Source organism: Carcharodon carcharias, chromosome 15, assembly GCF_017639515.1.
Source record: "Carcharodon carcharias isolate sCarCar2 chromosome 15, sCarCar2.pri, whole genome shotgun sequence".
Classification (NCBI taxonomy): Eukaryota; Metazoa; Chordata; class Chondrichthyes; order Lamniformes; family Lamnidae; genus Carcharodon; species Carcharodon carcharias.
In genome coordinates this window covers 56,770,088-56,796,355 of record NC_054481.1, presented here as the reverse complement: position 1 = coordinate 56,796,355, position 26,268 = coordinate 56,770,088, and the positions used below count along the sequence as shown (strand labels likewise).

General features: G+C 40.9%; 1 protein-coding gene across 1 annotated transcript in view; it reads left to right on the top strand.

The window, feature by feature from the left end:
- Positions 1–26,268, top strand: part of srebf1 (sterol regulatory element binding transcription factor 1) — a 48,468-nt gene that overhangs the window by 13,441 nt on the left and 8,759 nt on the right. The window contains exons 6-14 of the mRNA XM_041206560.1: positions 411–525; positions 2,660–2,844; positions 5,054–5,255; positions 8,776–8,957; positions 10,909–11,170; positions 19,784–19,950; positions 24,001–24,169; positions 24,686–24,794; positions 25,685–25,794. Of these exons, the coding sequence (XP_041062494.1) occupies positions 411–525; positions 2,660–2,844; positions 5,054–5,255; positions 8,776–8,957; positions 10,909–11,170; positions 19,784–19,950; positions 24,001–24,169; positions 24,686–24,794; positions 25,685–25,794 (1,501 nt within the window). The remainder of the gene's footprint in view (positions 1–410; positions 526–2,659; positions 2,845–5,053; positions 5,256–8,775; positions 8,958–10,908; positions 11,171–19,783; positions 19,951–24,000; positions 24,170–24,685; positions 24,795–25,684; positions 25,795–26,268) is intronic.

Genomic DNA, 26,268 nt, shown 5'->3' with positions numbered 1-26,268 from the left:
TAGTAAAATGTAAAAATAAACTGTTCAGCTCCTTTTTTGACCTTGCTGTGCCTTTCCTTTCAAACCCAGCACGCACCCAACCCTGAACAAAGGAGGCATAAGGCGAGTAGGCATTCTGCAGCTACTTCTCCACTGATGCTGCTCGTGATTATTTGGTGCACAATAATAGTCAGGGTCAACACTTTTTCCAAGTTTTCCTTCCTTGCAGGCAAGCACATTGCTTTGTAATAAGCTGCTTGGAATCAAAACCTCCCATGTGACAAGAGGCACAGGTGCAATAATGCATTCTGAGATGCTGCAGAACAGGCTCACTGAGTGCACCATCTGCTTCTTTAACCACAATGTAAATGTGTAAATATGAATTTGTGATATTTTGTAAACCTTTTTGTTTTCCTTCTTTGCCTGGGCAGTTGAACAAATCAGCAATACTGAGGAAAGCTGTCGATTATATCCGCTTCTTGCAACAAACCAATCAGAAGTTGAAGCAGGAGAACATGGTGTTGAAAATGGCCACCCAGAAAAATCGTAAGTGCTCAGCGCGTTGTATATATTTCAGATGGTAGGGATTGGGGGAAACTAGAATCTCAGCAATTTGTCAATTAGTGCAAATAAAATATATCTGTTTTTAATTTGATGTGGTTTACTAACTACCTCCTGAGCATGCTGGTCACACTGTCGTGTTTGCAATGCCATCTTACACAAAGTGCTCACGGGTCTCGGGCAGTCTTCGCTCTTCTCTCTCTCAGCATAGTACAATATGTGTGCACTGTTCTTGCATGCTTCATTTTTTTTTAAATAGGAGCATTTGGCCCCTCAAATCTGCTCTGCTATTCATTAAGATCATGGCTGATCTGATTGTAGCCTTAAATTCAATTTTCATGCCTGCCCTTGATAACCCTTGACTCCCTTATAAATCAGAAATCTATCTAACTCAGCCTTGACTATATTGAATGACTCAGCCTCCACTGCTTTCTGTGGCAAAAAATTCCAAAGACTAACAACCCTCAGAAGAAATTCCTCCTCCTCCTCTCCATCTTAAATGGGACACCCCTTGTTTTTAAATTATACCCACTAGTTCTGGATTCCACCATGAGAGGAGACATCCTCAGCATCCACTCTGTCAAACCCCCTCAGAATCTTATGTTTCAATCAAATCAACTCCTGTTCTCCTGAACTCCAATGAGTATAGGTCCAACCTGCTCAACCCTTCCTCAGAAGACAGTCCCTTCATCCCAGGAGTCAGCCGAGTGAACTTTCTTTGAACTGCTTCCAATGCAAGTATGTCCCTCCTTAAGTAAGGTGACCAAAAATATACACAGTACTCTAGGTGTGGTCTCACCAATGTTCTGTATAGTTGTAAGAAGACTTCCCTACTTCTATACTCCATCCTCCATGCAATAAAGGCCAACATTCCATTTGTTTCTTAAATAATTTATGTACCTGCGTGCTTACGTTTTGTGGCTCATGTATGAGGACACCCAGATCGCTCTGTACCACAGCTTCCTGTGGTGTCTCTCCATTTAAGTAATATTTTGTTTTTCTATTCTTCCCATCAAATTGGACAAACTCACATTTTCCCACATTACACTCCATCTGCCAAAGTTTTACCCACTCACTTAACCTATCGCTATCCCTTTGCAGACTGTGTCCTCTTCACAACTTGCTTTTTTAGTATCATCATCATCAAATTTGGCTACAATACAGTCAGTCCTTTCATCTAAGTCATTAATGTAGATTGCAAATAGTTGAGGCCCTAGCACTGATCCCTATGGTACTCCACTAGTTACCATTTACAACCTGAAAATGACCCATTTATCAGCCAATTCTTTACCAATCTAATATATTACCCCCAACACTGAGCTCCTATCTTATGTAACAGCCTATTATTCGGCACCTTATCGAATGCCTTTTGGAAATTGCCAAATTACAGAGCCTTTGGAATATTTAAACTGCCTATTTACTGACTGGCACCAAATTGGGGAAAGTAAACTGCAGAAACCTAAATAGTGGTTAAAAATGTAAATTACCAGTGTCACTAAAACAGATATAATCTTAATTGGGTTTTGATTGGGAAATGTTTCTTAATGATCTATATTTTCTTTAATACATGTTGAGTGTACTGTTTGAAATATATTTGCTACAACTTACCAACATAGCAGATATTATATTACGTGTCAGTCTCCTGCAGTGTTGCACATTGGGTGTGAAGGCAACGTGTTGTCTTTGGGTTAGATAGTTGCAGGTAAGAGCTGGTTGTGTAGATATAATGTAATCCCCCTTTTAGAGTTGTACATTTTGTCTTTCTATTTCCATTATAAATTCCAATGTCCACATTTGTAATGGCAGCTGCTTATATAAACGTAAGCTTATATAATTACACACTCTTGACCAGTGGTTACTGCAGTGCCTCCGTTGGGAGGGAAATGTGGATATGAAAGTTTATAATGGGGAAAATTTGACACGAAGAAAAAGAGCAGCAAGAAATATTGTTTTTTTTTTTCATTTTGATTAGTAATGCTTGGATTGAACTATTATCAATTTTTGCTCTGGTTTTCTCCTTTTGAGAAATAGTGTTTTGAATTAATAGTTTTGCACTTAAGAGTTAGATATTATTGATGTAAATCGGACTCATTCTACCATGTATTGTGTCTAATTTCAGAATCTCTGAAAGACGTTGTGGCTTCCAGTGGAATAAATCTAGATGCAACGACAAATGGGTTCAAGCAGGATCCTGACCTGCTCACCCCACCACCATCTGATGTTGGCTCACCGCCTCAGAACAGTCCATTCTCTGTGAGCAGCAGTGATTCTGAGTCAGACAGCTTATTTTTTGATGATACCAAGGTACCTGTGATTGTCAGGATGCTGTTATTTTCACATTCCCAATTCAAACTAAAAAAAGCTGTCTCGGTTCTTCTACTTTTCTAGTTTTGTTTCTTTTACCTCACTTTGTTTCTTCCCCCCACTGCTTGCTGGACTTGAGTTTTGTGATTGGCCTTTAGTCCTTTAGTACAATGGCCAAGCTGTCATTGTCCATGTCTGAGCCTTGCCAGTGAGCATTGGCAAGCTGTTTGATTATAGGATATATCAGAGCTGAGCCTGAAATAATGCATAGCCACAGAAGACTATTCAGCCCATTACACTTTTCTTCATCACTTTGCTATCCATTTTAACTTTACTCCACGTCCCTCAATACTTCTACTTCCCAAGTAAGTATTGCACATTTACAGACCTCATTTTGCTGCATGTATGGCATCCTGGACCTATGTAGTTCATATTGGCCTATTCCTGCTCCTAATTTGTATGTTTGTATGTACATTCTCATAACCCTGTATGTGAAGTAGTTTTTCAATTGGAATTAATGGATCGAGATCAGGAGGGGAATTTGACTGGGATATTTCTTGCTTTTTGGCTTAGAAAGGCAGAGAGCAGTTGCAGCATTTCAAATATTCCAGCTGAAATCAACTAAGTTGTTATGACCACAGCCAGTGTTAATTGCTGCGCAAACCAAATCTCAGAAGGAAACTTGGCTTAAAGGCCATACTTCTTTCTTGTACTCTGAAAACGAGAAGACGTACCAATTTCAGTAGTAAGAGGTCCAGTAACACTTTTAGGATTTTAAAATTAGATGTAAAAGTTTTATTAACCAAAAGTAAATAAAACTTAACCACACAAGATTACAGTTATACAATTAAGGTTAGTCTTACAAAACATTCCCCAAAACTCTCTACTTAGTCAAACCCACAAGTAAACACCTTTTAAGCAACACCCCCTTTATAGACGTCTAACTATGAAATCCAGTAATATTACACAAGGCAAACTGCTGTAGCTTCAATAAAGGCATACCATATGACCTCTACCACTCTGTGGTGGAATCCACTTCAGAATAAAACTGCTTGTTGCAGTCCAAGACTTATCTGGCTTGACAAAATGGTTGATTCAAACTGCACCTCCTCCCAGCCCAAGAGCAAACAACTCCCAGGTCAGCTGCAGCTATTTCCACAGCTTCAGCTCAACAGTCACTCCAGCTATCCACAGTAACTCTAAAATACCTTTATTTCCCTTTTATCTCCGGTTCCATTGTTCTCGCACCTCTTTGAAACTCAAATCCTCCCAAATATAAAATCTTTTATGTTTATATCTTATCTTTGCTTTCGAGTCAATAAAATATAATATCCCCACTACTATTTACCTAAGGAACTTGTGCAAGATGCAAACATGTTTCTTGTTACCTCTTGATATTTCAACAAATTCTCCACTCATCTAAAAATGCAAATGTTAGATCTAATCTATTTTTTTGTACTTCAAACTTAACACCTCTACGCTTTTCAAGTTTCAACCCCCCATCCCCCCAAACCCCCAGACAACCTGACCCGTACTAAACTCTGCCCAGTTTAATTAAATCGTGTGCGCACACACACACCTAGCCTTATTTACAGAATTACACAATATTCCCCAAAATATTAAAAATAACATCCATTCTCACAAACCCAAGACCAGTTATGGATTGAGTAACTTTAAACAAAAATATTCTCATTTCTTCTTACCCTGTCAACAGTGCCCTTGGGCTTCTTCTAGTCAAGAGGTCAGTAGGAATTTAAACTATAGATGCCTTCAAAACTTGTCACTTTCCTGGAGTGAATTGATGTATTTTTGTTGCATCTGGCAGCCCATCCAGTACCTTAACTAACAGGAAACAAAGGTTGCCAGTTCCTCCTGAAGAATCCCATGTACTCTACTGTTTTACAGTACAGTAAAAATCCATTGAAACCACATCATTATGGTAAAGGGAGAGGGGCTAGAATTGTTCCTGCTTAATCCACTGTATCACAGAGCTTTTCCAAAACAGCTTTAGTTTGGCTTGGTCATAGCATTCTGGTTTCTGAGTAACCTGTGGATTGTAGGATCTGTGGAAAATGGGAACTTTAAGTTGAAAGGCTTTCCTTGCTCTGAACTTTCTTCTTATCTTGGCAGGCTGTCTTGAGAGTGTGCGATGGAGAAATGGTTAGCCTGATTTGCATTTTGAACTAATGGTGCATCCTATTGACTCTAGGTGTCCGTTAAACAAGAGCAGACACTGCCAACCAGTGTTGGCATGTTGGATCGGTCCAGGATGGTGCTGTGTACCTTTGTGTTCCTTTGCCTCTCCTTTAACCCTCTGGCATTCTTAATGGGTGGGACGGACATCAGCAGTTCTGTGGCGGGTCTAGAATACCATGGAGCAGGCAGAAACATGTTGGGGATTTCTGTAGAAGGTAGGTGTCTAAATGAACAAAAGAAGTAATGAAAATTTTAAAGGAGCTATTCCGAGGGTTTATATATCATTATAGTCTAAGTTTGCATGTGAAAAATGGCCAGGCAAAGCATCAGGGTGCACAAAGAACCTGTGGGTCCAAACACAAGGCAGAAAAGGAGAACAGTTTAAAAGAACTGGTGGTCTCATTGTATTCAGAGCTATGACTAATTTGAAATATAATTTTTGAAATGTGTTTTATATGTGATGATTAATCCGTATCTGAGAAACACACTTCTATCTGAATCTGTGTGTGTGTGTGTGTGTGTGTGTGTGAGTGAGAAATGGGAAAACGAGTGAATATGAGGCCAGATGTGCTGGGTATGAGTGGAAAATTGGATGAGTGGTTCCAGGTGCACCATATAAGCAAGACTGCAGAGAGTTTTTAAGATATCATAGAGGACAGTTAGTGATCAGCTTGTACACAGAATCTGTTACAGTCTCACTTCTAATAGACAAGACAAACTGTTTGTCTCTGCACTGTTAATCAGCTGTGGCTTTGAGTACACTATCTATGGACTTTTTTTCTAAAGACTAGTTTGGAGGTGATGGGAACACGGAGACCATTTTGTGCACTGCTTGACCTGATGTCTGTTTTACCTGCTTTATGAATAGTCCCCATCAAAAAGTAGGTAGTGATGGAACAATTTATTTTTGGCAGAGGAGTTTCTCCAGCTGAGATCCAACATCATGAAAAGAATGGCTCTTCTCTCAACATAGCAGATCAGGCAAGGCCCAGAAGTGGACTTGTTGATTGTTTAAACCCATCTGAGGATATTGCTGTAGGAGTTCCTCAGGGTAGTGTCTAGGCCTGACCATCTTCAGCTGCTTCATCAATCACCATCTCTCCATCGTAAAGGTCAAGTGGGGAATGTTCGCTGATGATTGCACAACATTCAACACTATTCTCAACTCCTCAGTAACTGAAGCAGCCCATGCCCATATGCAGCAAGACCTGGACAACATTCAGTCTTGAGCTGATGTGTGACATTAATGTTACTTGCCACCTAAAGTGCAAGGTAGTGACCATCTCCAACAAGAGAGAATCTAGCCATTTCCCATGACACTCAAAGACATTACCAATACTGAATCTCCCACTATCAACATCCTGGGGGGGTTTACCATTCACCAGAAACTTAACTGGACCGGCTATATAAATACTGTGGCTACAAGAACGAGTCAGAGAATGGAAATTCTGCAGTGAGTAACTCTCCACCTGACACCCCAAAGCCTGTCCACCATCTACAGGGCATAAGTCTGGAGTGTGATGGGATACTCTCTACTTGCCTGGGTGAGTGGAGTTCCCCTCCAAGCCATACACATCCTGACTTGAATTATATTGCCGTTCCTTCATAGTCGCTGGATCAAAATTCTGGAACTTCCTTCCTAACAACGCTAGGTGTACCGACACCATATGGACTGCAGCGGGTCAAGAAGGCGGCTCGCCACCAACTTCTCCATGGCAATTAGGGGTTGGCACTGAATGCTGGTCTAGCCAGTGATGACCACATCCGTGAAAGAATAATTTTTTTAAAAAGCAGGTGAAGAACTTGCACAGCAATGAATACAGCACTGACATAAAGCTGGTAGTTTGGACTGATGGACTGATTATCTCTGGAGATTTTAATGTTAAAAAAATATAAAACTACATGTATCCAAGGGAACATTTCTGAACAGAGGAGTTACACGCATATGAACATACAAATTAGGAGTAGGAGCATGCAGGAGCAAGGCCACTTGGCCCCTCAAGCCTGCTCTGCCATTTGATAAGATCATGACTGATCTGATTGTGGCCTCAACTCTACTTTCCTGTCTACTCTCTATACCCATTGACTCCCTTGTCAATCAAGAATCAATCTAACTCGGCCTTAAAAATAGTCATATGATTCTGTCTCTACTGCTCTCTGGGGAAGAGAATTCCACAGACTAACAACCCTCTGAGAAAAGAAAATTCTCCTCATATCTGTCTTAAATGGGAGACACCTTATTTTTAATTGTCCCCTCGTCCTAGTTTCTCGTAAGGGGAACCATGCTCTCATCCACCTTGTTAAGTTCTCTCAGGATCTTCTATGTTTCAATAAGAAATTCTAGACCCCAATGAATACAACCTGTTCAACCTTTCCTCATAAGATAGCCCTTTGCCAACACACAATTGTAACAAAACTTCCCTATTTTTATATTCTATTCCCCTTTCAAGAAACAATATTCCATTTGCCTTCCTAATCACTTGCTATACCTGCACACTAACCTTTTGTGGTTCATGTACCAGGACATCCTGAGATCCATGAGTTTTGATTTATTATTGTGTTATATAGCAAGAAAAGAAAAGTAGGATATAATAGGTTTAGGTGAAAAGGAATGGGAGGAGGCTCAATGGATCATAAACATAAGCATGGACCAGTTTGGCTGAATTTCTTTGCTGTATGTTTGAATGTAATGTGCCTATTCCTGCTTCATGTTTGGTCTGAGGCCTTGAGCAAAGAGGATAGACACAGCCTGCTCTCAGCCAGTGTCCCTTGTAACGAATTGGGTGGTGTTGGGCACCATTCAGTGCAGACTCTGCTCTCTAGTCTTCCCATACGTCCCTGCTGGAGGGGTCCACTTCATCTCCGGAGGAATGCCTTGGAGTGCAATTCAAACCTCTGTCAGTCTTTGTTCTGTGATATTGAATATAATGTTCCAATCCTCAGCATCACATATTATCCTATTAATTTAAAAACTTTTGCCTGTTCCCTGTGTTAAAAGAGTAGATTTGATTTGTGTTTCCAGTAAAAAAGATTTGCAATCCCTTTGACTTGTTGTATCATGATAAACATAAAACTTGTACTGCAGCTAGTTTTAATGTAAATGCCTTACAAATGCATTGTCCAGGTCCCGGTCAACATAGTTTTGTAAGCCTCCAATAGTTGACAATTGAGAACAGCAGTTTAAGTTGAGTCTTCTTGCCATTTGCATCCTGATTTTCCTCTATACGTCCATCAGCATTTAATTGTACATCTTTCCTGTTGTCTACCATTAGACAATTTAAAAGACTGACAGTAAGGATTTGGAAAAGTCAACCTCTTTGATTTCAGCCTCCCTTTTCACATAATACAGAGTTGAATCAAAGTCTGTCCCTTTTCTGCCTTTGCAGACCAGTCAGCAAACACACACCCTGTAACAGTGATTCACATGTTGGTATGTTATCTGTGACGGCAACAGAAAATCAGGATTGAGTGGTGGAGATTTGAATATTAAGCATTTTTGTCCTCAACCTTTGTGAGGGGGGTGGAATTGGGGAATATTTGTGAAGATTTTTCTTCCGTGGTTACATAGATGGGTTAAAATTAGTGATGGCATACATTCTCCTTCATTAAAGAAGTTGCCCTGATGGGCCCAAATGATTTGTTTTTGTTCAGTGACACCTTAAGTTACTGCTATTGGAAGTAACCCCACTGCCTAGCAAATAAATTTGGTAATTTTGTTTTTGTTCTTTCTGGCAGATACTTCTAGCTGGTTTGGTTGGATCTGGCCAACATTGATCCTCTGGTTAATTAATGGGATAATTGTCCTGTTCGTATTTGTTAAGATCTTTGTCTATGGTGAACCAGTTACTAGACTGCACTCTGAATCATCTGTCCTGTTCTGGAGGCATCGCAAGCAGGCTGATCTGGACCTAGCAAGGGTAAGAATTATTTACTGTGGATAAGTTAAAGATTTGGGTTTGACATGTCCTTTTTTTTGTGAAATTGCTTTGGTTCAAACATGGACAAAAGAGCTGAACTCCTGAGGTGAAGTGAGAGTGACTGCCTTTGACATCAAGGCCACATTTGACCCAGTGTGGTATCAAGGAGCCTGAGAAAAACTGGAGTCAATGGGAATCGGGGGTAAAACTCTCCACTGGTTGGAGTCATACCTAGTACAAAGGAAGATGGTTGTGGTTGTCAGAGGTCAGTCATTTCAGCTCCAGGACATCACTCCAAATGTTCCTTGGGGCAGTGTTCTCAGCCCAACCAACTTGAGCTGCTTCATCACGACCTTCCTTACATCATAAGGTCAGAAGTGGGGATGTTTGCTGCTGATTACACGATGTTCAGCACCATCCTCAGATACTGAAGCAGTCCATGTCCAAATGCAGCAAGTCCTGGACAATAGCCAGGCTTGGGCAGACAAGTGGCAAGTAACATTCACGTCACAAGTGCTTGGGCAATGACCATCTCCAACAAGAGAGAATCTAACCCATCGCTCATTGACATTCAATGGCATTACCATCACTGAATCCCCCACTGTCAACATCCTGGGGGGGGCGGTTATCATTGACCAGAAACTGAACTAAACTAGCCATATAAATACAGTGGCTACAAGAGCAGGTCAGAGGCTAGGAATCCTGTGACGAGTAACTCGCATCCTGACTCCCCAAAGCCTATCCACCATCTACAAGACACAAATCAGGACTATGATGGAACACTCCCCACTTGCTAGGCTGAGTACAACTCCCACAGCACTCAAGAAGCTTGACATCATCTAGGACAAAGCAGCCCACTTGATTGGCACCACATCCACAAACATTCACTCTCTCCACCACCGACACACAGTGGCTGCACGGTGTACTATCTACAAGATGCACTGCAGGAATTCACCAAGACTCCTTAGACAGCCCCTTCCAAACCCACGACCACTACCATCTAGAAGGTATGGACAGCAGATAGATGGGAACACCGCCACCCGGAAGTTCTCCTCTAAGTCACTCACCATCCTGACTTGGAAATATATCATTATTACTTCACTGTCGCTGGGTCAAAATCCTGGAACTCCCTTCTTAACAGCACTGTGGGTGTACCTACAACACATGGACTGCAGCAGTTCAAGAAGGCAGCTCACCACCACCTTCTCAAGGACAACTAGGGACGAGCAATAAATGCTGGTCCAGCCAGCAAAGCCACATCCTGTGAATGAATTAAAATTGAGAATGAATTAGAATTGAGGCAAGTGCAGATTTAGCATTCTCTAGGTACAGTACTACTTTTTCTTTACTCTGGAACAAGATTGTAATGTTTGGTTAAATTCATGAAGTTGACATAAGTCAACAAGAATAACATTTTCAAGTGCAGGTCTCCAAAAGTCCACACGAAGATAATTCTGCTGTCCAGCCTGTGGCCTTGCTCTTGCATGTAAATTTAAATTTATCGTTGCTTAATTGTCACCAACAATACTTTGTTTGAAGATTGCTGCCTTGAATCATTTCATAAATTTTAAGCAACTAATTTTACCCCATGGATATACATCAGACAAAAAGCCTAAGATGCATTCAGTTATGGAAACGATATCGCTCCTCTACAGTATGGCGTCAGTCAGGTCTGAGGAAATTAGTTAGTTGTGGGCATTATAAAAACTTAATATTCAAATTTAGGCGCAATTTGTATTTTTCTCTATGTATCTTCCTCCAAAAAACCCAATATTTTCATGTGTGAAGTATGTTCACTTGGAGGGATTCTAGCACCATGAAACTGCACATCAACAGAATCAACTGGTTTCAGTTGACATGGGGAGAAAATTGGAGATTTATTTCTTAAAAAGAGAATTAATGTTTTGAAATCTTAGTAGAAAGTGTGTTTTCCTCATTTTATTTTTGCCAGGGAGATTTTGCTCAAGCTTCCCAGAATCTCTGGACCTGTTTGAAGGCATTGGGGCGTCCTTTGCCTACATCTAACTTGGACTTTGCCTGCAGCCTGATGTGGAATGTCATCCGGCACATTCTACAGCGGCTGTGGGTTGGGCGCTGGTTCGCAGCACGGGCTGGAGGCTTCAGGCAGAACAAGGAGCTGAAGGATGACATGAGGAAGAGCACCCGGGATGCAGCACTGGTCTATCACAAGCTGCAACAGCTCCACATGACTGGTGTGTGTTCTGTTTAAAATTGAAAGCCTTTTGAAATAGCAACATTTGCACTTATTGTCCTGTAAGCAAAGAAAATAGTGTTGCTCTAGATTAGCTTCTGCAGTTGGTGCTGCAAACATTTGACAACCAGACAGTTTCAGTATTTCACAACACTAGAGTGAGAATGTAATTGACAATTGTTTTGTTTCACTGGGTACTGCATCCATTCACAAGGTTCTAAATAACATCAAAACTGGGTTGGTGATAATGCTATTCCTGCACTACAGAGTCCTGGTCTAGTGAATTCAAAAGTCCAGATTAGAATATCACTTGCAGTGCTACAGCTGGCCTTGGTAAAGTTGGAGTGAGGAGATTTAAAAGTCCATTAGGCTTCCCATTCATGTTTACTGTCCAATGATCCCTGCTGTAAATGCGTGTGTACGTGTGTGTATGTATCCTTGTATGACATCGGGACTGCCCGCAATGCTTGACACTCAATGATGTTCTTTGTGAAGTGTTATCACTTTTCTAATGTAGGAGAGGTAGCAGACTGTCCCAGAAGCAACAGAGATAGATGACGTATGCTATGGGATCTTTTGCATACATCTAAGAGAGCAGACGGGGCTGTGTTTTAATGTATTATTGGGACAACAGAAGTGCTGCCCCCCTTGGTACTTGGTGGCCTTCCATTGAGTAGGGAGTCAGAATTGTACATAGTAACTCAGATGGACAGCAAAGAGCTGGCAATTCAATAACTGCACTTTGCTTTTTTTGAAAGTGAGCATGGATCCCTTTACTTTTTGTCATTGGTCTCTTGCTGGGCTGCACAACCCATACAGCTGGCAAAACTGATGGTCGACCTTTGCTGCCATACGAACATATGAATTGGGAGTGTGCCTCGGCTCTTGAGCCTGTTCCACCATTCAATAAGATCACAGCTGATCTGACTTTGACCTCACGTTCCTGCCTATCCCTGATAACCTTTCACTCCCTTGCTTATCAAGAATCTCTCTCTCTCTGCCTTAAAAGTATTCAAAGGGCTCTCTTCCTCAAAAACTGGTTGAGACAAAATTCCAAAGTCTCAACCCTGTGAGAGAATTTTTTCCTCATCTCAATCCTAAATGGGTGACCCCTTATTTTGAAACAGTGGACCTTGAGTTCTAGATTCTCCCACAAGAGGAAACATCCTTTCCACGTTCACCCTGCCAAGTCCCCTCAGGATTTTATATGTTTCAATCAAGTTGCCTCTTACTCTTTTAAACTCCTGTGATACAAGCCTAACCTGCAAGCCTTTCCTCAGAAGACAACCCACCAATTCCAGGTATTACGCTAGCAAACCTTCTCTAATGCATTTACATCTTTCTTTAAATAAGACGACCAATACTGTACACAGTACTCCAGATGCGGTCTCGCCAATGCCCTATGTAACTGAAGCATAACTTCCCAACTCTTGTATTCAATTCCCCTTGCAATAAATGATAACGTTCTATTAACATTGCTAATTACTTGTTGCATCTGCATACTAACCTTTTGTGATTTATGCACTGGGACACCCAGGTCCCTTTGCATTTCAGCTCTGCAATCTCTCACCATTTAGATAATCTGCCTCTTTTCATTCGCCCTGCCAAAACGGACAACCTCACATTTTCTTACATTATACCCCATTTGCCAGATCTTTACCCATTGACCTAATCTATCTCCTTTTGTAGCCTCCTTGTTCCTCTTCACAACTTACTTTCTTACTTATTTTTGTGTCGTCAGCAAATTTAGCCACCATACCATTGGTCCTTTCATCTAAATCATTTATATAAATTGTGAAGAGTTGAGACCCCAGCACTGATCTCCGTGGCACACCATTTGTTACATCCTGCCAACCAGAAAATGACCCATTTATGTCTGCTTGCTGTTGCCGGTTAGCTAGCCAATTTTCTATCCATACCAATATGTTACTGCCTGCAACATGAACTTTTAATTTCCGTGATACCTTTGATGTGGCACCGTATCAAATGCCTTCTGGAGATCTAAATACAGTACACCCACAGGTTCCCCTTTATCCAGAACAAATGTTACTTCCTCAAAGAACTCCTGTAAATTGGTTAAACATGATTTCTCTTCACAAAACCATATTGACTCTGCCTGATCGCCTTGAATTTATCAAAGTGCCCTTTTGGAATGCCTTTAATAAAAAATTCTAACATTTCCCTATGACAGATGTTTAACTAACTGGCCCAAGGTTTCCTGCGTTCTGTCTCCCAACCATTTTGAATAAAGGAGTTACATTAACTATTTTCCAAACTAATGGAACCTTCCCTGAATCTAGTGAATTTTGGAAAATGAAAATCAATGCATGAACTATCTCACTAGCCACTTCTTTTAAGACCCTAGGATGAAATTCTAATCAGTTTGTTAGGTACCACTTGCCTGGTGATTGTATTTTTCTTGAGTTCCTCCCTCCCTTCCAATTCCTGATTTATAGCTATTTCTCGGATGTTACTTGTATCCTCTATAGTGAAGACCAATGCAAAATACCTATTCACTTCATGTGCCGCCTCCTTATTTTTCATTATTAATTCCCCAAACTTACTTTGTATAGGACCAACGTTCACTTTGTTAACTCGTTTCTTTTCTAAATCTCTAAAGAAATTCTTACTATTTCTCTATGTTTCTGGCTTGCTTTCTGTCATACTCTAACTATTCTCTCAATTTAAAAAAAAAAGCAAAGAATAACTAAAAGATAAATATTCTGTCCAATCTTCTGACCTGCCACCCATCTTTGCGCAATTATATGCTTTTTCTTTAAGTTTGATACTACCTTTAACTGTTTTAATTAACCACGGATGATAGATCCCCCCACTTTGGAATGTGTCTATTCTGATATATCCCTCAAATATCTGCCACTGCATCTCTACTGACCTTTCCCTTAACCTAAATTGCCATTTCACATTTGCTAGCTCTGTTTTCATGCCCTCGTAATTGCCCTTTATTTAAGTTTAAAATACTGGTCTTCCCTCCCTCAAACTGAATGTAAAACTCAAACATATTGTGATCACTGCCACCCAGGGGTGCCCTTGCTATGAGGTCATGAATTACTCCTATCTCATTGCACAATACCAGGCCTAGTGTAGCCTGCGCCCTGGTTGGCTCCAGAACATGCTGTTCTTAAAAAAATTATCCGGAAAATATTCTCTGAATTCGTTATCTATGCTACCTTTGCCCATTTGGTTGTTCCAGTCTACATGTAAGTTAAAATCCCCCATGATAATAGCCAAACCTTTCTGAAAAACTCCCACTATTTCTTCTTTGATATCCTGTCCTACCATGTGATTACTGTTAGAGGGCCTGTACACCACTCCCACAAGCAACGACTAGCCTTTATAATTCCTCGTTTTTACCCAAATCGCTTCTATATTCTGGTTTCCTGAACTTAGGCCATCCTTCTCAATTGTTTTAATGTCGTCTTTAATTAACAGAGCCACCCCTCTGCCTTTTGCTAACTTCCTATCCTTCCTAAAAGTCACATAACCTTCATGTTCAGGTCCAACCTATCCCAGCTTGTAGCCATGTCTCTGTAATGGCTATTAGTGGAAATAGAGATAAATGAGAATCATGTATCAGTTCATCTGTTTTGTTTCAAATGCGATGTGCATTCAGGTGCAGAGCTTTAAGTTTTGTCCTTTTATTATTTTTGTAACCACTAGCATTATCTGTTGGCTTCTCTCAGACTTGTACTCTCTGTCGTTTCCTGTCATGGTCTGTTTATCATTTCCTCTCTTATCTTGTCGCTACTCTTTGATATATCACATCTTCTCACATTTGATCCCTTGTCTGCACTATTTAGTTTAAAAATCTTTTCTTCGTCCTAAGTTTTATGATTCGCAAGAACACTCATCCCAAGCATGGCTCAGGTGTTGACTGTCCTAATGGTACAGCCCACACTTTCCTCAGTACTGGAGCCAGTGCCCCAAAAACCAAAAGCCACTTCTTCTGCGCCAGTCTTTGAGCCACCCATTCATCTCTCCAATCTTATTTGACTTATGCCAATTTGCATGTGGCTGAAGTAGTAATCCAGAGATTGTTACTTTTGAGGTTCTGCTACTTAATTTGGTACCTAGCTCTTCATACTGACTATGCAGAACCTCTTTCCTTGCACTGCCTATGTCATTGGTACCTAATGGACCATGACCACTGGATCCTCCCCTCTCACTGCAGGTTCCTTTCCAGCCCTGAGCAGATGTCCTGAACTCTGGCACTAGGCAGGCAACACAGCCTCCTGGACTCTTGTTCTTTGCTGCAGAGAACAGCATCAATCCCCCTCACTACACTGTCCTCTACTATGACTACATTCCTGTCTACTCCTCCCATTTGAACTGCTTCCTATACCATGGTGCCATGGCCGGCCTTTACATCCACCTTGCAGACATCGCTTTTGTGAGCACTTTTCACCTGTTTGACAGCTGCAAAGTCTGAGGCTCCTCCACTACAGTCTGCTCAATCACTTTGCCTGCCTCACTCATGGTCACATCCTCCTGTCCCTCACTTCAGACAACCCTATCCTAAAGCAGTGTGACTGTCTTCTGGAACAAATTGTTACAGGTATTTCCCTTTATGTCGTGCAGTGTCTGCAGTTCGGCTTAATCCTGAAGCAAAATTCCTTTAGCTGCTTACACTCTCTGCAGATCTGTTTATCCTAGATCGCCGTGGTGTCCAAAAGCTCCCAAATTTCACCCGCTGCATCTTAACACCTGTCCTGCCATTGTTACTTATGTTATTTAGTTAATTTAATAATTTTCTTAATTAACTTGGAGTAATTCCTATCCATGCTACAATTTACTGTATTTATTAAATGTTAGTACCGCTGACCACCAAAAGTTGTACGTTCTTAACTACACAGGTACGTGTTTTAGATGTTTATTTTAATTATTGTATTTTAATATTAAAGCTTTTGTTTTTTATTTATAGATCTACCTTAACTCCTGTGTTCTAAGCTGGCTATTAACACACTGTCCCTAACGCTAAGCACTTACCAGCCAATCAACTTACAAAAGTACAGTGCCAATACTATTTTAAACCTGAGGAATAGAATAAACCTTAGCCACTTGCTATGTACTCACCAACCAATCAAATTCCTTCTTTGCTGTGATGTCACTATTTGTTTTCTCGTGCTTTTTTTCAGTCTCCCGCCTGTCTCTCTGCTCGAGCTGCTTAGCATCTTCCCATAGCAACTTCCCTGGTGTTGAAGCTTCAGTGGAGTGATCAGGAAGTGGGGAAGAATTCTAACCTACATTCCTCCTCCCCCATAGTTCATTGTACTGCCAACCAGTATGTTGTTTTTTTTTAAACATAAAAAGTCATCTAGAAAAGTTTAGGAGTAGGCGATCATTTGATTGAGATATTTCTCCTGTATTATAGAAGAAAATAGCCATATTACCAGGACTTTGTTTTATAAAACATACCAATTTTATAGGTGACTTTCAGACTTTTGAGGAGGTATAATTTTAAATGGACCCAAAGAAACAATGTTACAAACTGTCTCCTGATGTTGGGTGGCTCTAGAAAAGGTTGCAAGTTAGTTTGAAATCACTTCTGTGCCTCACCCCCTCTTTGCTGTTTGTAGTGAAGTTAATCTGGATTACAAAAGGATTGATTCTATAATCGACCTCATTGGAGTGACTTGGCACGAGGGAAACCGGGCCTACACCTAGTCTGGTAGTTCAGTGGGTTGATGAACTGCCAAGTGTGTTCCTAAGTTTCCTGGTTTCCCAAAAACCAGAAAAGGATATTGATGCCAGTGTTGCAACAATAATTTCACTGTAAAAAATTGAATGTACCCACATAGTTAAAGCACAGCTGGGGCAAGGGAGGTAATTTATCTGCTAAATGAGTTTGCCCCATTGAAAAGATGATTTACAAATGGATTATCTGCTACCTTTCCATATGTAATACCAGGGCCTAAAGAAAGTGATTGCCAGCTACTACATATGAATTGGGAGCAGAAGTAGGCTACTCAGCCCCTCGAGCCTGCTCCACCATTCAATAAGATCATGGCTGATCTGAATGCAACCTCAACCCCACATTCCTGCCTACCCCTGTTAACCTTTCACCCCCTTGTTAATCAAGAACCTATCTAGCTCTGCCTTAAAAATATTCAAAGACTCTCTTTCTCAAAAGGCAGTGGAAACAGAGTTCCAAAGACTCATGACCCTCTGAGAAAAAAAATTCTCCTCATCTCTGTCTTAAATGAGCAACCCCTTATTTTTAAACAATGACCCCTAGTTCTAGTTTCTCCCACAAGAGGAAATATCCTCTCCACATCCACCCTGTCAAGACCCTTCAGGATCTTAAAGGTTTCAATTAAGTCACTTCTTACTCTTCTAAATTCCAGCAGATGCAACCCTAATCTGTCCAGCATTTCCTCATAAAACAACCTGCCCATTCCTTATATTACTCTAGGAAACCTTCTCTGAACTGTTTCTAATGCATTTACATCTTTCTTTAAATAAGGAGACCAGTACTGTACATAATACTCCAGATGTGGTCTCACCAATGCCCTGTACAACTGAAGCATAACCTCCCTACTTTTGTAATCAATTCCCCTCACAATAAATGATAATCTATTAGCTTTCCTAATTAACTGCATACGTACCTTTTGTAATTCATGCACCAGGACACCCAGATCCCTCAATCTCAGAGCTCTGCAATCTCTCACCATTTAGGTAATCGTCTTGTTCATTCTGGCAGGAAGAATAAAAGATTTCGCATTTGCCCATATTATACTCCAATCTTTTTCCACTCGCTTAACCTATCTATGTCACTATGTAGCCTCCTTATGTCCTCTTCACAACTTACTTTCCTACCTATCTTTGTGATGTCAGCAAATTTAGCAACCATTCCTTCAGTCACTTCATCCAAGTCATTTTATATAAAATGTAAAAAGTTGAGGCCCCAGCACTGATTCCTGTGGCACACCACTTGTCATATCCTGCCAACCAGAAAAAGACCCATTTATGCCAACTCTCTGTTTACTGTTAGCTAGCCAATCTTGTATCCATGCCAATATGTTATCCCCTACACAATGAGCTTTTATTTTCTACCATAATCTTTGATGTGGCACTTTATCAAATGCTTTCTGGTTCCCCTTTATCCACAGCACATGTGACTCCTTCAAAGAACTCCAATAAATTAGTTAAACGTGATTTCCCTTTCACAAAACCATGTTGACTCTGCCTGATTGCCTTGAATTTTTCTAAGTGTCCTGCTTTAAAATCTTTAAGAATAGCTTCTAACATTTTCCCTATGACAGATGTTAGGCTAACTGGCCTATAATTTCCTGCTTTTTGTCTCCCTCCCTTTTTGAATATAAGAGCTATATTTGCTATTTTCCAATCTAATGGAACCTTCCCCGAATCTAGGGAATTTTGGAAAATTAAAACCAATGCATTAATTATTTCGCTAGCCACTTCTTTCAAGAAGTGAAGGGTGAACTCCTTCCGGACCTGGGGATTTGTCAGCCCACAGCCCCAGCAATTTGCTCAATACCATTTCCCTTGTGATTGTAATTTTCCCAAGTTCCCCCCTCCCTTCCATTTCCTGATTTACAGCTAATTCCAGGAAGTTACTTGTGTCTTCTATGGTGAAGACTGAAGCAAAATACCTGTTTAATTCGTCTGCCATCTCCTACTTTCCATTATCAATTCCCTAGACGCTGTTTGGGCCAACGCTCACTTTATTAACTATTTTTTCTTATTTAAATATCTATAGAAACTCTTACTATCCATCTTTCTAGCTAGCGTTCTCTAATACTCTAATTTTTCCCTCCTTAATTTTTTTGTCACTCTTTGCTGTTCTTTATATTCTTTCCAATCTTCTGACCTGCCACCTGTCTATGTGTAATTGCTTTTTCTTTGTTGATACTGTCTTTAACTTCTTTAGTTAATCACGGATGGTAGGCCCTCCCCTTGGAATTTCTCTTTCTCATTGGAATGTATATGCTCTGTATTCTGAAATATCCCTTTGAAATGTCTGTCATTGAACTTCTATTGACATCCCTTAACTTCATTTGCTAGTTCACTTTAGCTAGCTCTGCTTTCATGCCCTCATAATTGCCCTTATTTAAGTTTAAATTACCAGCCTTGGACGCACTCATTTCTCCCTCAAAAAGAATATAAAGTTCAATCATATTATGATTGCTGCTACTTAGGGGTGCCTTCACTATGAAGTTATCAATTAATCCTAACTTGTTGCTCAAAACCAGGTCTAATATAGCCTGCTCTCTGGTTGGCTCCAGAATTGGCTTTATTGGTGAGAGATGAAGTACCTGCAGCAGACTAGTAATTTGCGTGCCAGGACGCTAGCCTCTGGAGTAAAGCATTTTATTGGAGGGCCTGCCTGTCACCCTGGACTGCCCGCTAGAATTAAACTGGAACTTTAGTCCTCATGCTCCAGCTTTAGTAGAATTGCATAGAGAGCAGCTTGGCATCAGAGCATCACTGCCACCCCACAAGTACAGGTGATGGTGGAGATAGCCACTTGTATTTATATTTTAATTTGTGATCTCTCCAGTTGTTTCTTCTGTATTACTTCATTCACACACATGGATTTGTTATTAATGGCTGTCTTGTTCCCCATAACTCTCAGGCAAATTGGGTGGTAGCCACTTGTCTGCAATTAACATGGCTCTGAGTGCGGTGAACCTTGCTGAATGTGCCGGAGATGCTGTCTCTGTTGCCACCATGGCAGAGATGTATGTGGCAGCAGCAATCCGGATCAAAACCAGCTTGCACAGGAGGCTTCACTTCATGACAGTGAGTAGCACCTAGATAATCATTGTTTCTCTTGTCTCTAAAACAAGCCTGTTGGAATTGAAAAGAAAATCCTATATTGGAAAAAAAAACAGTTTGAGGCTAGATTCCCAATGGGTACTGAACTGGCTGGATTAAGCAATGGAAACCCCTGGCCTAGATGTAGGAAAAAAACAACCACGGTTCCTATTTTCTGCTTCTGTTTGCTGTGTATTGCACCCTTCTGGTTTGTGTGTGTGTGTCCCCCGCCGGACCGGTGATCCCTGTGGGGGTGGTAGTGGGAGGGAAGGTTGCAGCAGTAATCCCTCATTACGCTATGTGTATCATGTTATGATCCCAGCTGATGTTACCCCTGGACAAGCCTGATCCCAGTGTGGAATCCAGCTTGATAGATCTTAACTTTTAATTGCTTATATACATGGGGGGTAGCTATTCAACAGAATCATGAGTCAGCTGATGAACTTTTAACAAAAGAATAAAACATTTATTCAACAAGAAAAGATGAACTATATTACAATACTCCTTCACCCACAACTATCCCTTTTACAGATATATACAGATTTGTAAGGTTAATACAAGTTACAAAAACTATCTTATACTCCTAAGATTCACAGTAAATACACAGTCCATCTAAAACAACTGGCGACTTGTGGTCAGAAACACCACACTATGAAACCAAATGACAGATGCCACCTCAACCAGATGTTGTGAAGCTTTCCTCAACTCTTTACCCATCTCTCTCTCCCCCCCCCCCCCCCCCCCCCCCCACCACTCCCAGACACTTGTCACACTGTTAGCTGACAAGTCTCCCTGTGCTCTGTCTTTCACATGAGGGTTTCCAATTTCCACTCTCCAAGAACTCACCTTGGAATCGTCTCCAAACTGATGCTTTCTCTCAGACGCCTTCAGCAAGGGTTCACCTCCGAGATTTCAAACTCTCCTTCTGATATTCTCCTCCCCTGGGTCACCACATGCATTCAAGCTTTCTTCCAAGCATACTGTCTCTCTGACTCAGCTGTCAACAGTCCACCACTGCTTCACATTCCCATAGCAACAGTTACAGACCTTCAGCTGTCTCTTTGGACCTTCTGGCCTCTCACAAGCCTTTATCTCTTTAAGCCCGAAGCCTTTCTCTGTTCCTGACTCTTAACTCCACTTAAGTCCTTTTCCAGGTTCCTTCTTTTGACTAGAAGGTCTGCTTGGGTCTTCCTCCTGTTACACTCCCCTGGATTCTCAGAGCCTTTTCTTTAGCTTGGGACTGGCTATCTCTCCCCTTTGCTCCAGTCTCTCCTGACAGCTGCTTTCAAAACCAACTGAACTCAAACAGCTTCCAAGTCAAATGCTGTTTCTAGTTTCTTCTTTGTGTGTCTGTGGGAGGGACCTGCCCCTCTGGACCCCTATGCTAGGCAACTGCCCAGTTTCTCTACTCTTGTTTGTTTAGCTTATGTGCAACAGTCGTAAAACTCTGTTAGAAATGCAAGCACCTTTTAAAGTGAAACTAAAACTCAATTTGACCTTTTCTTAACACACAAATACAGAAATACAAATCAAACTTAAACTTTAAAGCTAAAACCCACAAAATACATAATAAATCCCTCTGAGTAACTGATCAGCAGGGGCATCAGACAGGAACTGCTGGACTGATCTCGAGTGCAGTGGAGATGAGTTTTGACTTAAGATTGGAAATGCTTTAATACCTGGGTGGTTGAGAGAGAAAGAAGGCCATAAAGAGCAGCCAGCTTTGAGAAATGTAAACTAGTAATTGGGAGAGAATCAAAAATGTATGAGAGTAGGACCAGAGAACAAAACTTTAAATGATTGGAAAGTAAAACCATAAGGTGTATTGGGAAGAGAGGAGGTTTTGTGGCGCAGTGGGTAGTATCCCTGCTTCTGAGCTATAAACTCCAGGGCCAAGTTCCACTCCAGGACTTGATGGCCAAGGAAGCTGAATTCATAATGCAGCCAGACAGGTTGAGTATCAGTCTGCAAACCCTTCCAACATATGCCAATGGCAGGCTGTAATTGCAAAAGAGAATCCTGGTCAACTATGTGATGGAAAGAAAATTGGAGCATTTACCATCTCTGTTCATAGCTCTGGACTACAACATGCATGTAAAAGCATACATTGCCACAGCAACTCAGACTCCTTGGGGGTGCCAGTTGGCTCAGTTGACTGGACAGCCAATGTGGATCAGACTTGTGCCAATAGCATGTGGGTTTGATCCCTGTTGCAGTTGGGGTAGATTTGAGATCTACCTCCTTGCTCTACCTGTGGTGGAGTTAGTGATTCTGTGGATTGGACCTGCCTTCAGGCAAAGAACTGGGGAAGAATTAGAAAACCAATCTACTCAAAGTTGAGTTGAGGAACTGGAGCAATGGAAGACATCTTTTCTCATCCATAACTTTTTAAAAATGTTATGATACTTGGTAATATTCAGGTATATATTAGATGTTTTGTACTGAATTATGGGAAGGAGGATCCCCTCGATTGGAGAAAGTTAGAACCAAACCTATTTACCTCCGTGACATTGTAGAAAAAGATCTTTCTGTGGCTAATGTGTTTCTTAAGGGTTCTAGATGAAGGTTAACCTACCTTTTCCTTTCAAATATTAAACAACCTGCAAGTGGCCTTTAAGAGATAAGTGTGCAAAGTAATCCAGAAATGTAAAATTTGAATATGACAACTCAAATGCTGTACTGTTTGAATCATTTATCCTTGCGCAAAATGCTTGCCTCACATACGTGCATAAGTGCAGCCACTGCACTTTAGAGTAATCCATTCGATGTGCAACATTTTGAGAGGCGTGATATGACACATGTATTAAATAGCACATAGGTTCTCACACGTACAGAACAACATGACAAATATGAAGAAACTACGTATGAGCTATAACTGGAGAATAGCAGTAGAGCAGCAGATCAGGAAAGTGAACAGAAATGATACAAATAACCTTGTCTGCATCTATTTCCTGGTATAGCTCTGTGCAAGTGTACATTTCATGACAAAGATTATGATGGTGAAAGTTCTGTTCTGTTTGCAGTGTAATAGCTGAGTTTCCCACCTGTTAATGTTTCTGACAAGCATTGTATGTTTGGTTGTTAAAAGTAGAAGCTCTTATTTTCTCAGTGATATCTATTTAGTGTTTTAGAAGAAGTTTATGATATTGCATACCATTCTATCAGGTGTACAGCCATTCCTTCCTCCCCACCCTCACCACAGCCCCACTTGCTGTGGCTGAGTGTTGGAGAGACTTGCTCCCAGCCCATGACCAGTCCTTGTCAAGGGACAGATGCCATGGGATTTGCAAGGCCCAGTAAAGATGCCTATCCAATTCTACCTCCTCCAAACGAGTTTCTCAACTGCTGGCTTTCTGCTCAGTGTCTCCCTGGCTAATGTCAGGAACTCAGCAGAAGGTGAGGAATTTAACAAAGACACTACTCTGCTTTCCAAAAAGTGGCTCTGTGACAGGAATGCAGTAAATGGTTCCCTGTGGAGTCCTCCAGTAAACTATTAAAGAAATAATCATAATAGCAAAGAGATTGGAAGGTTTCACTCTTCATTAAATGCTCCCTGTTGGTTTACAGTGTTGTGGAGTCTAATGGAGATATATATATATATATATATATATATATATATTAGGTACATGACAGCTTCTTGTATAATTCAACACTTCAAATTTTCTTGTGTCCCCATTGAGGGTGCTGACATATAATGGGGTGTGCACTTCAAAAGACACTAACATTTAACGAGTCAGCCCAAACAGGAAGTGCCAAGAGGCTACTCAACCAAGAGGATGGGTTGGTAAAGCAGCACTTCATAGCCGAGGGCTCTTAGCCAAATAAGGTCATCTTGCAGCAGATTTTACTGGATCGTGATCGGGAGCAGAAATTTTGATTGATTTTTCCCTTGTCACTGTCTGGAAAGACCACCTAACTCAGCAGTTTATTCAAACTTAATTGGTAGCACCGAGGGAGGTTATTTTCTGTTTTGTTGATTGATTTGGTTATTGTTCTTCCCCATATTTAAAGTTTGTATTTCCCATTCTATTGTAGCGCTTCTTCCTGAGCAGTGCCAGACAGATCTGCCTGTCCCAAAGTGGTACCATACCACCTGCCATGAAATGGCTGTGCCACCCTCTAGGCCACAGATTCTTTGTTGATGAAGACTGGAGTGTAAAAAACACCCCAAAAGACAGCATTTACAGTATTACTGGAAACTCAGGTAATCCTTTTGTTATAAAACAGAAAATGCAGGAAATACTCAGGTCAGGCAGCATCTGTGGAGAGAGAAGCAGAGTTAATGTTTCAGGTCATGATCTTTCACCAGGTTCCACAGATGTTGCCTGAGCTGCTTAATAAATCCAGCATTGTTTTTTATAATACACACTGTCATATCATGTTTGATTTGGTATCAGAGAGTAAAGGAACAGCAGAATTAAAACTATGTGAAAGAAGTGAGGGCAAATATTCAGCCCTGGAAATAACCAGATTTGTGCCAGTAATAACAACAACTTCCATTTGCATAGTGGCATTAACGTAGAAAATGACACACAGACCTTTGCAGAGAAAATATAAACACGAAAAGAATGATTGACAGGGGGAAGGTGATTACAAGGGGTGGTTGAAGGTTTTGTCCACAATGATCCAAAGCAAAAAGTTGCTGCCGGGATTCCTTAAAGTATCAGCCACTGGTTATTGTGTTTTAAATGTGTTAAGTTATTTATTTTTTCTCTTCTAGTCGACCCATTGGCTCAGGTGACTCAGGCTTTCCGCGAGCATTTGCTGGAAAAAGCGTTATATTGCATTGCCAAACCAGAGAACAGCAAGCAAGTGACGGGAGAGGGAGGGTGAGCAACTCCATGTAATCTGTTGGTGTGCTGCGTTGTTACAAATTGCAGTTGACGAGATAGGAAGTGAGGAAGTAAGGTGAAAAAGTGAAAAGCCAGGTCAATATTATAAGATTTTTAAAGTGCATTCCCATCAATTTCTTATACTTAGTAAGTTGTAGTAAAGCTTCAGTGACAAGCAGACCAGAAATCCATTTAATGTTCATTGACTTGGCCCATGCATGAAGAATGAACAAGCTAGCAGAGAGCTTCTAGCAGTGTTGGAATCATTTGCCAAATGGAGTCAGTGACCACTGCTGGGAGGCTGAGCACTTGAACACCTCAAGAGTGATCCTAACCCAGGGGTGCAGAGACCAATTCTAGTCCTCTTATCTGCCTCGTCAGTCTAGCTGAGATGAGCAACTCAGAACTGCACTTCCTGTTCAGTGTGGCTTAATGCCATTTCTTTACCTGCTGAGACATCGGAAGAGTACCTCCACCCAAACATTATCTGTTTCATGTCAGTATGTTCTATTTGTTTTCAGTATAAACCCTTCTGGAGTTATGCTGTTGGAGTTTGAATCTTGTTGCAGATACTATATGGACACAGTCTTTGCAGCTTTTGAAGGCAAAGAAAAGGGTGTTGTTTTGTCTGTCACTCCAGTCAGGGATTTAATAAATAATAGTGTTTCATAGAGGAATAGTGCACTGTTTTAGAGATGTGACATTCCTTGTACCTATTACATAATAGCAGTGTTGCATGAATTATATAATTACTCAGTTTTACATAAGTCTGTGTCCAATCTCAGTTATATAGTAATTTAGTAACCTTGTGTATATTAAATGTTATTGCAGAATAGAGCAAGATCCTGTGCAAATGTTTACAATATTACCCCAACTTTCTGTTGCAGTGAATTCTCAGATGCTCTTGAATACTTACAGCTGCTGAACGATTGCTCTGATGCTGCCGCAATTACCACACAGGCCTGTGCAATCAGTTCCAGTATGACAACTGTCACAGGTCAGCCTACACATGCTCTTCTAAATTGTATATTGCCTTCTTTGGCTCTTGAGTGTCATTAGGCTGATTACAATTCCATTTCATCTAATGTGGTACTGAACCATACAAATCAGGGACAGTGATACTACAGTTACACTGCTGCATGCTCCTGCTTTACCCAAGAGGCTATTGTTCATGTATGACTCTAGACAGTTAATATTAGCAGCCCCTTTGACATTGAACAGTATCGAAGCCTGTGCCTGATCTTGGCCTTGCACAATATCTATACATATTACATTTTCCAGCAAGAGAAGGCAAACCAAAGTGCTTGAATCTATTTTCGGGCCATTTTCTAAGTCCGGGCATTGATGACAATTGTTGCATCCATATCATGGCTCGGCCTGAGATTGGATAACTCCATGCAGAGCAGTATTAAACCCAGTATCCTTTTGATTTTTATGGCTTAGTACCACACCAGACTATGCTGTGCTAGTT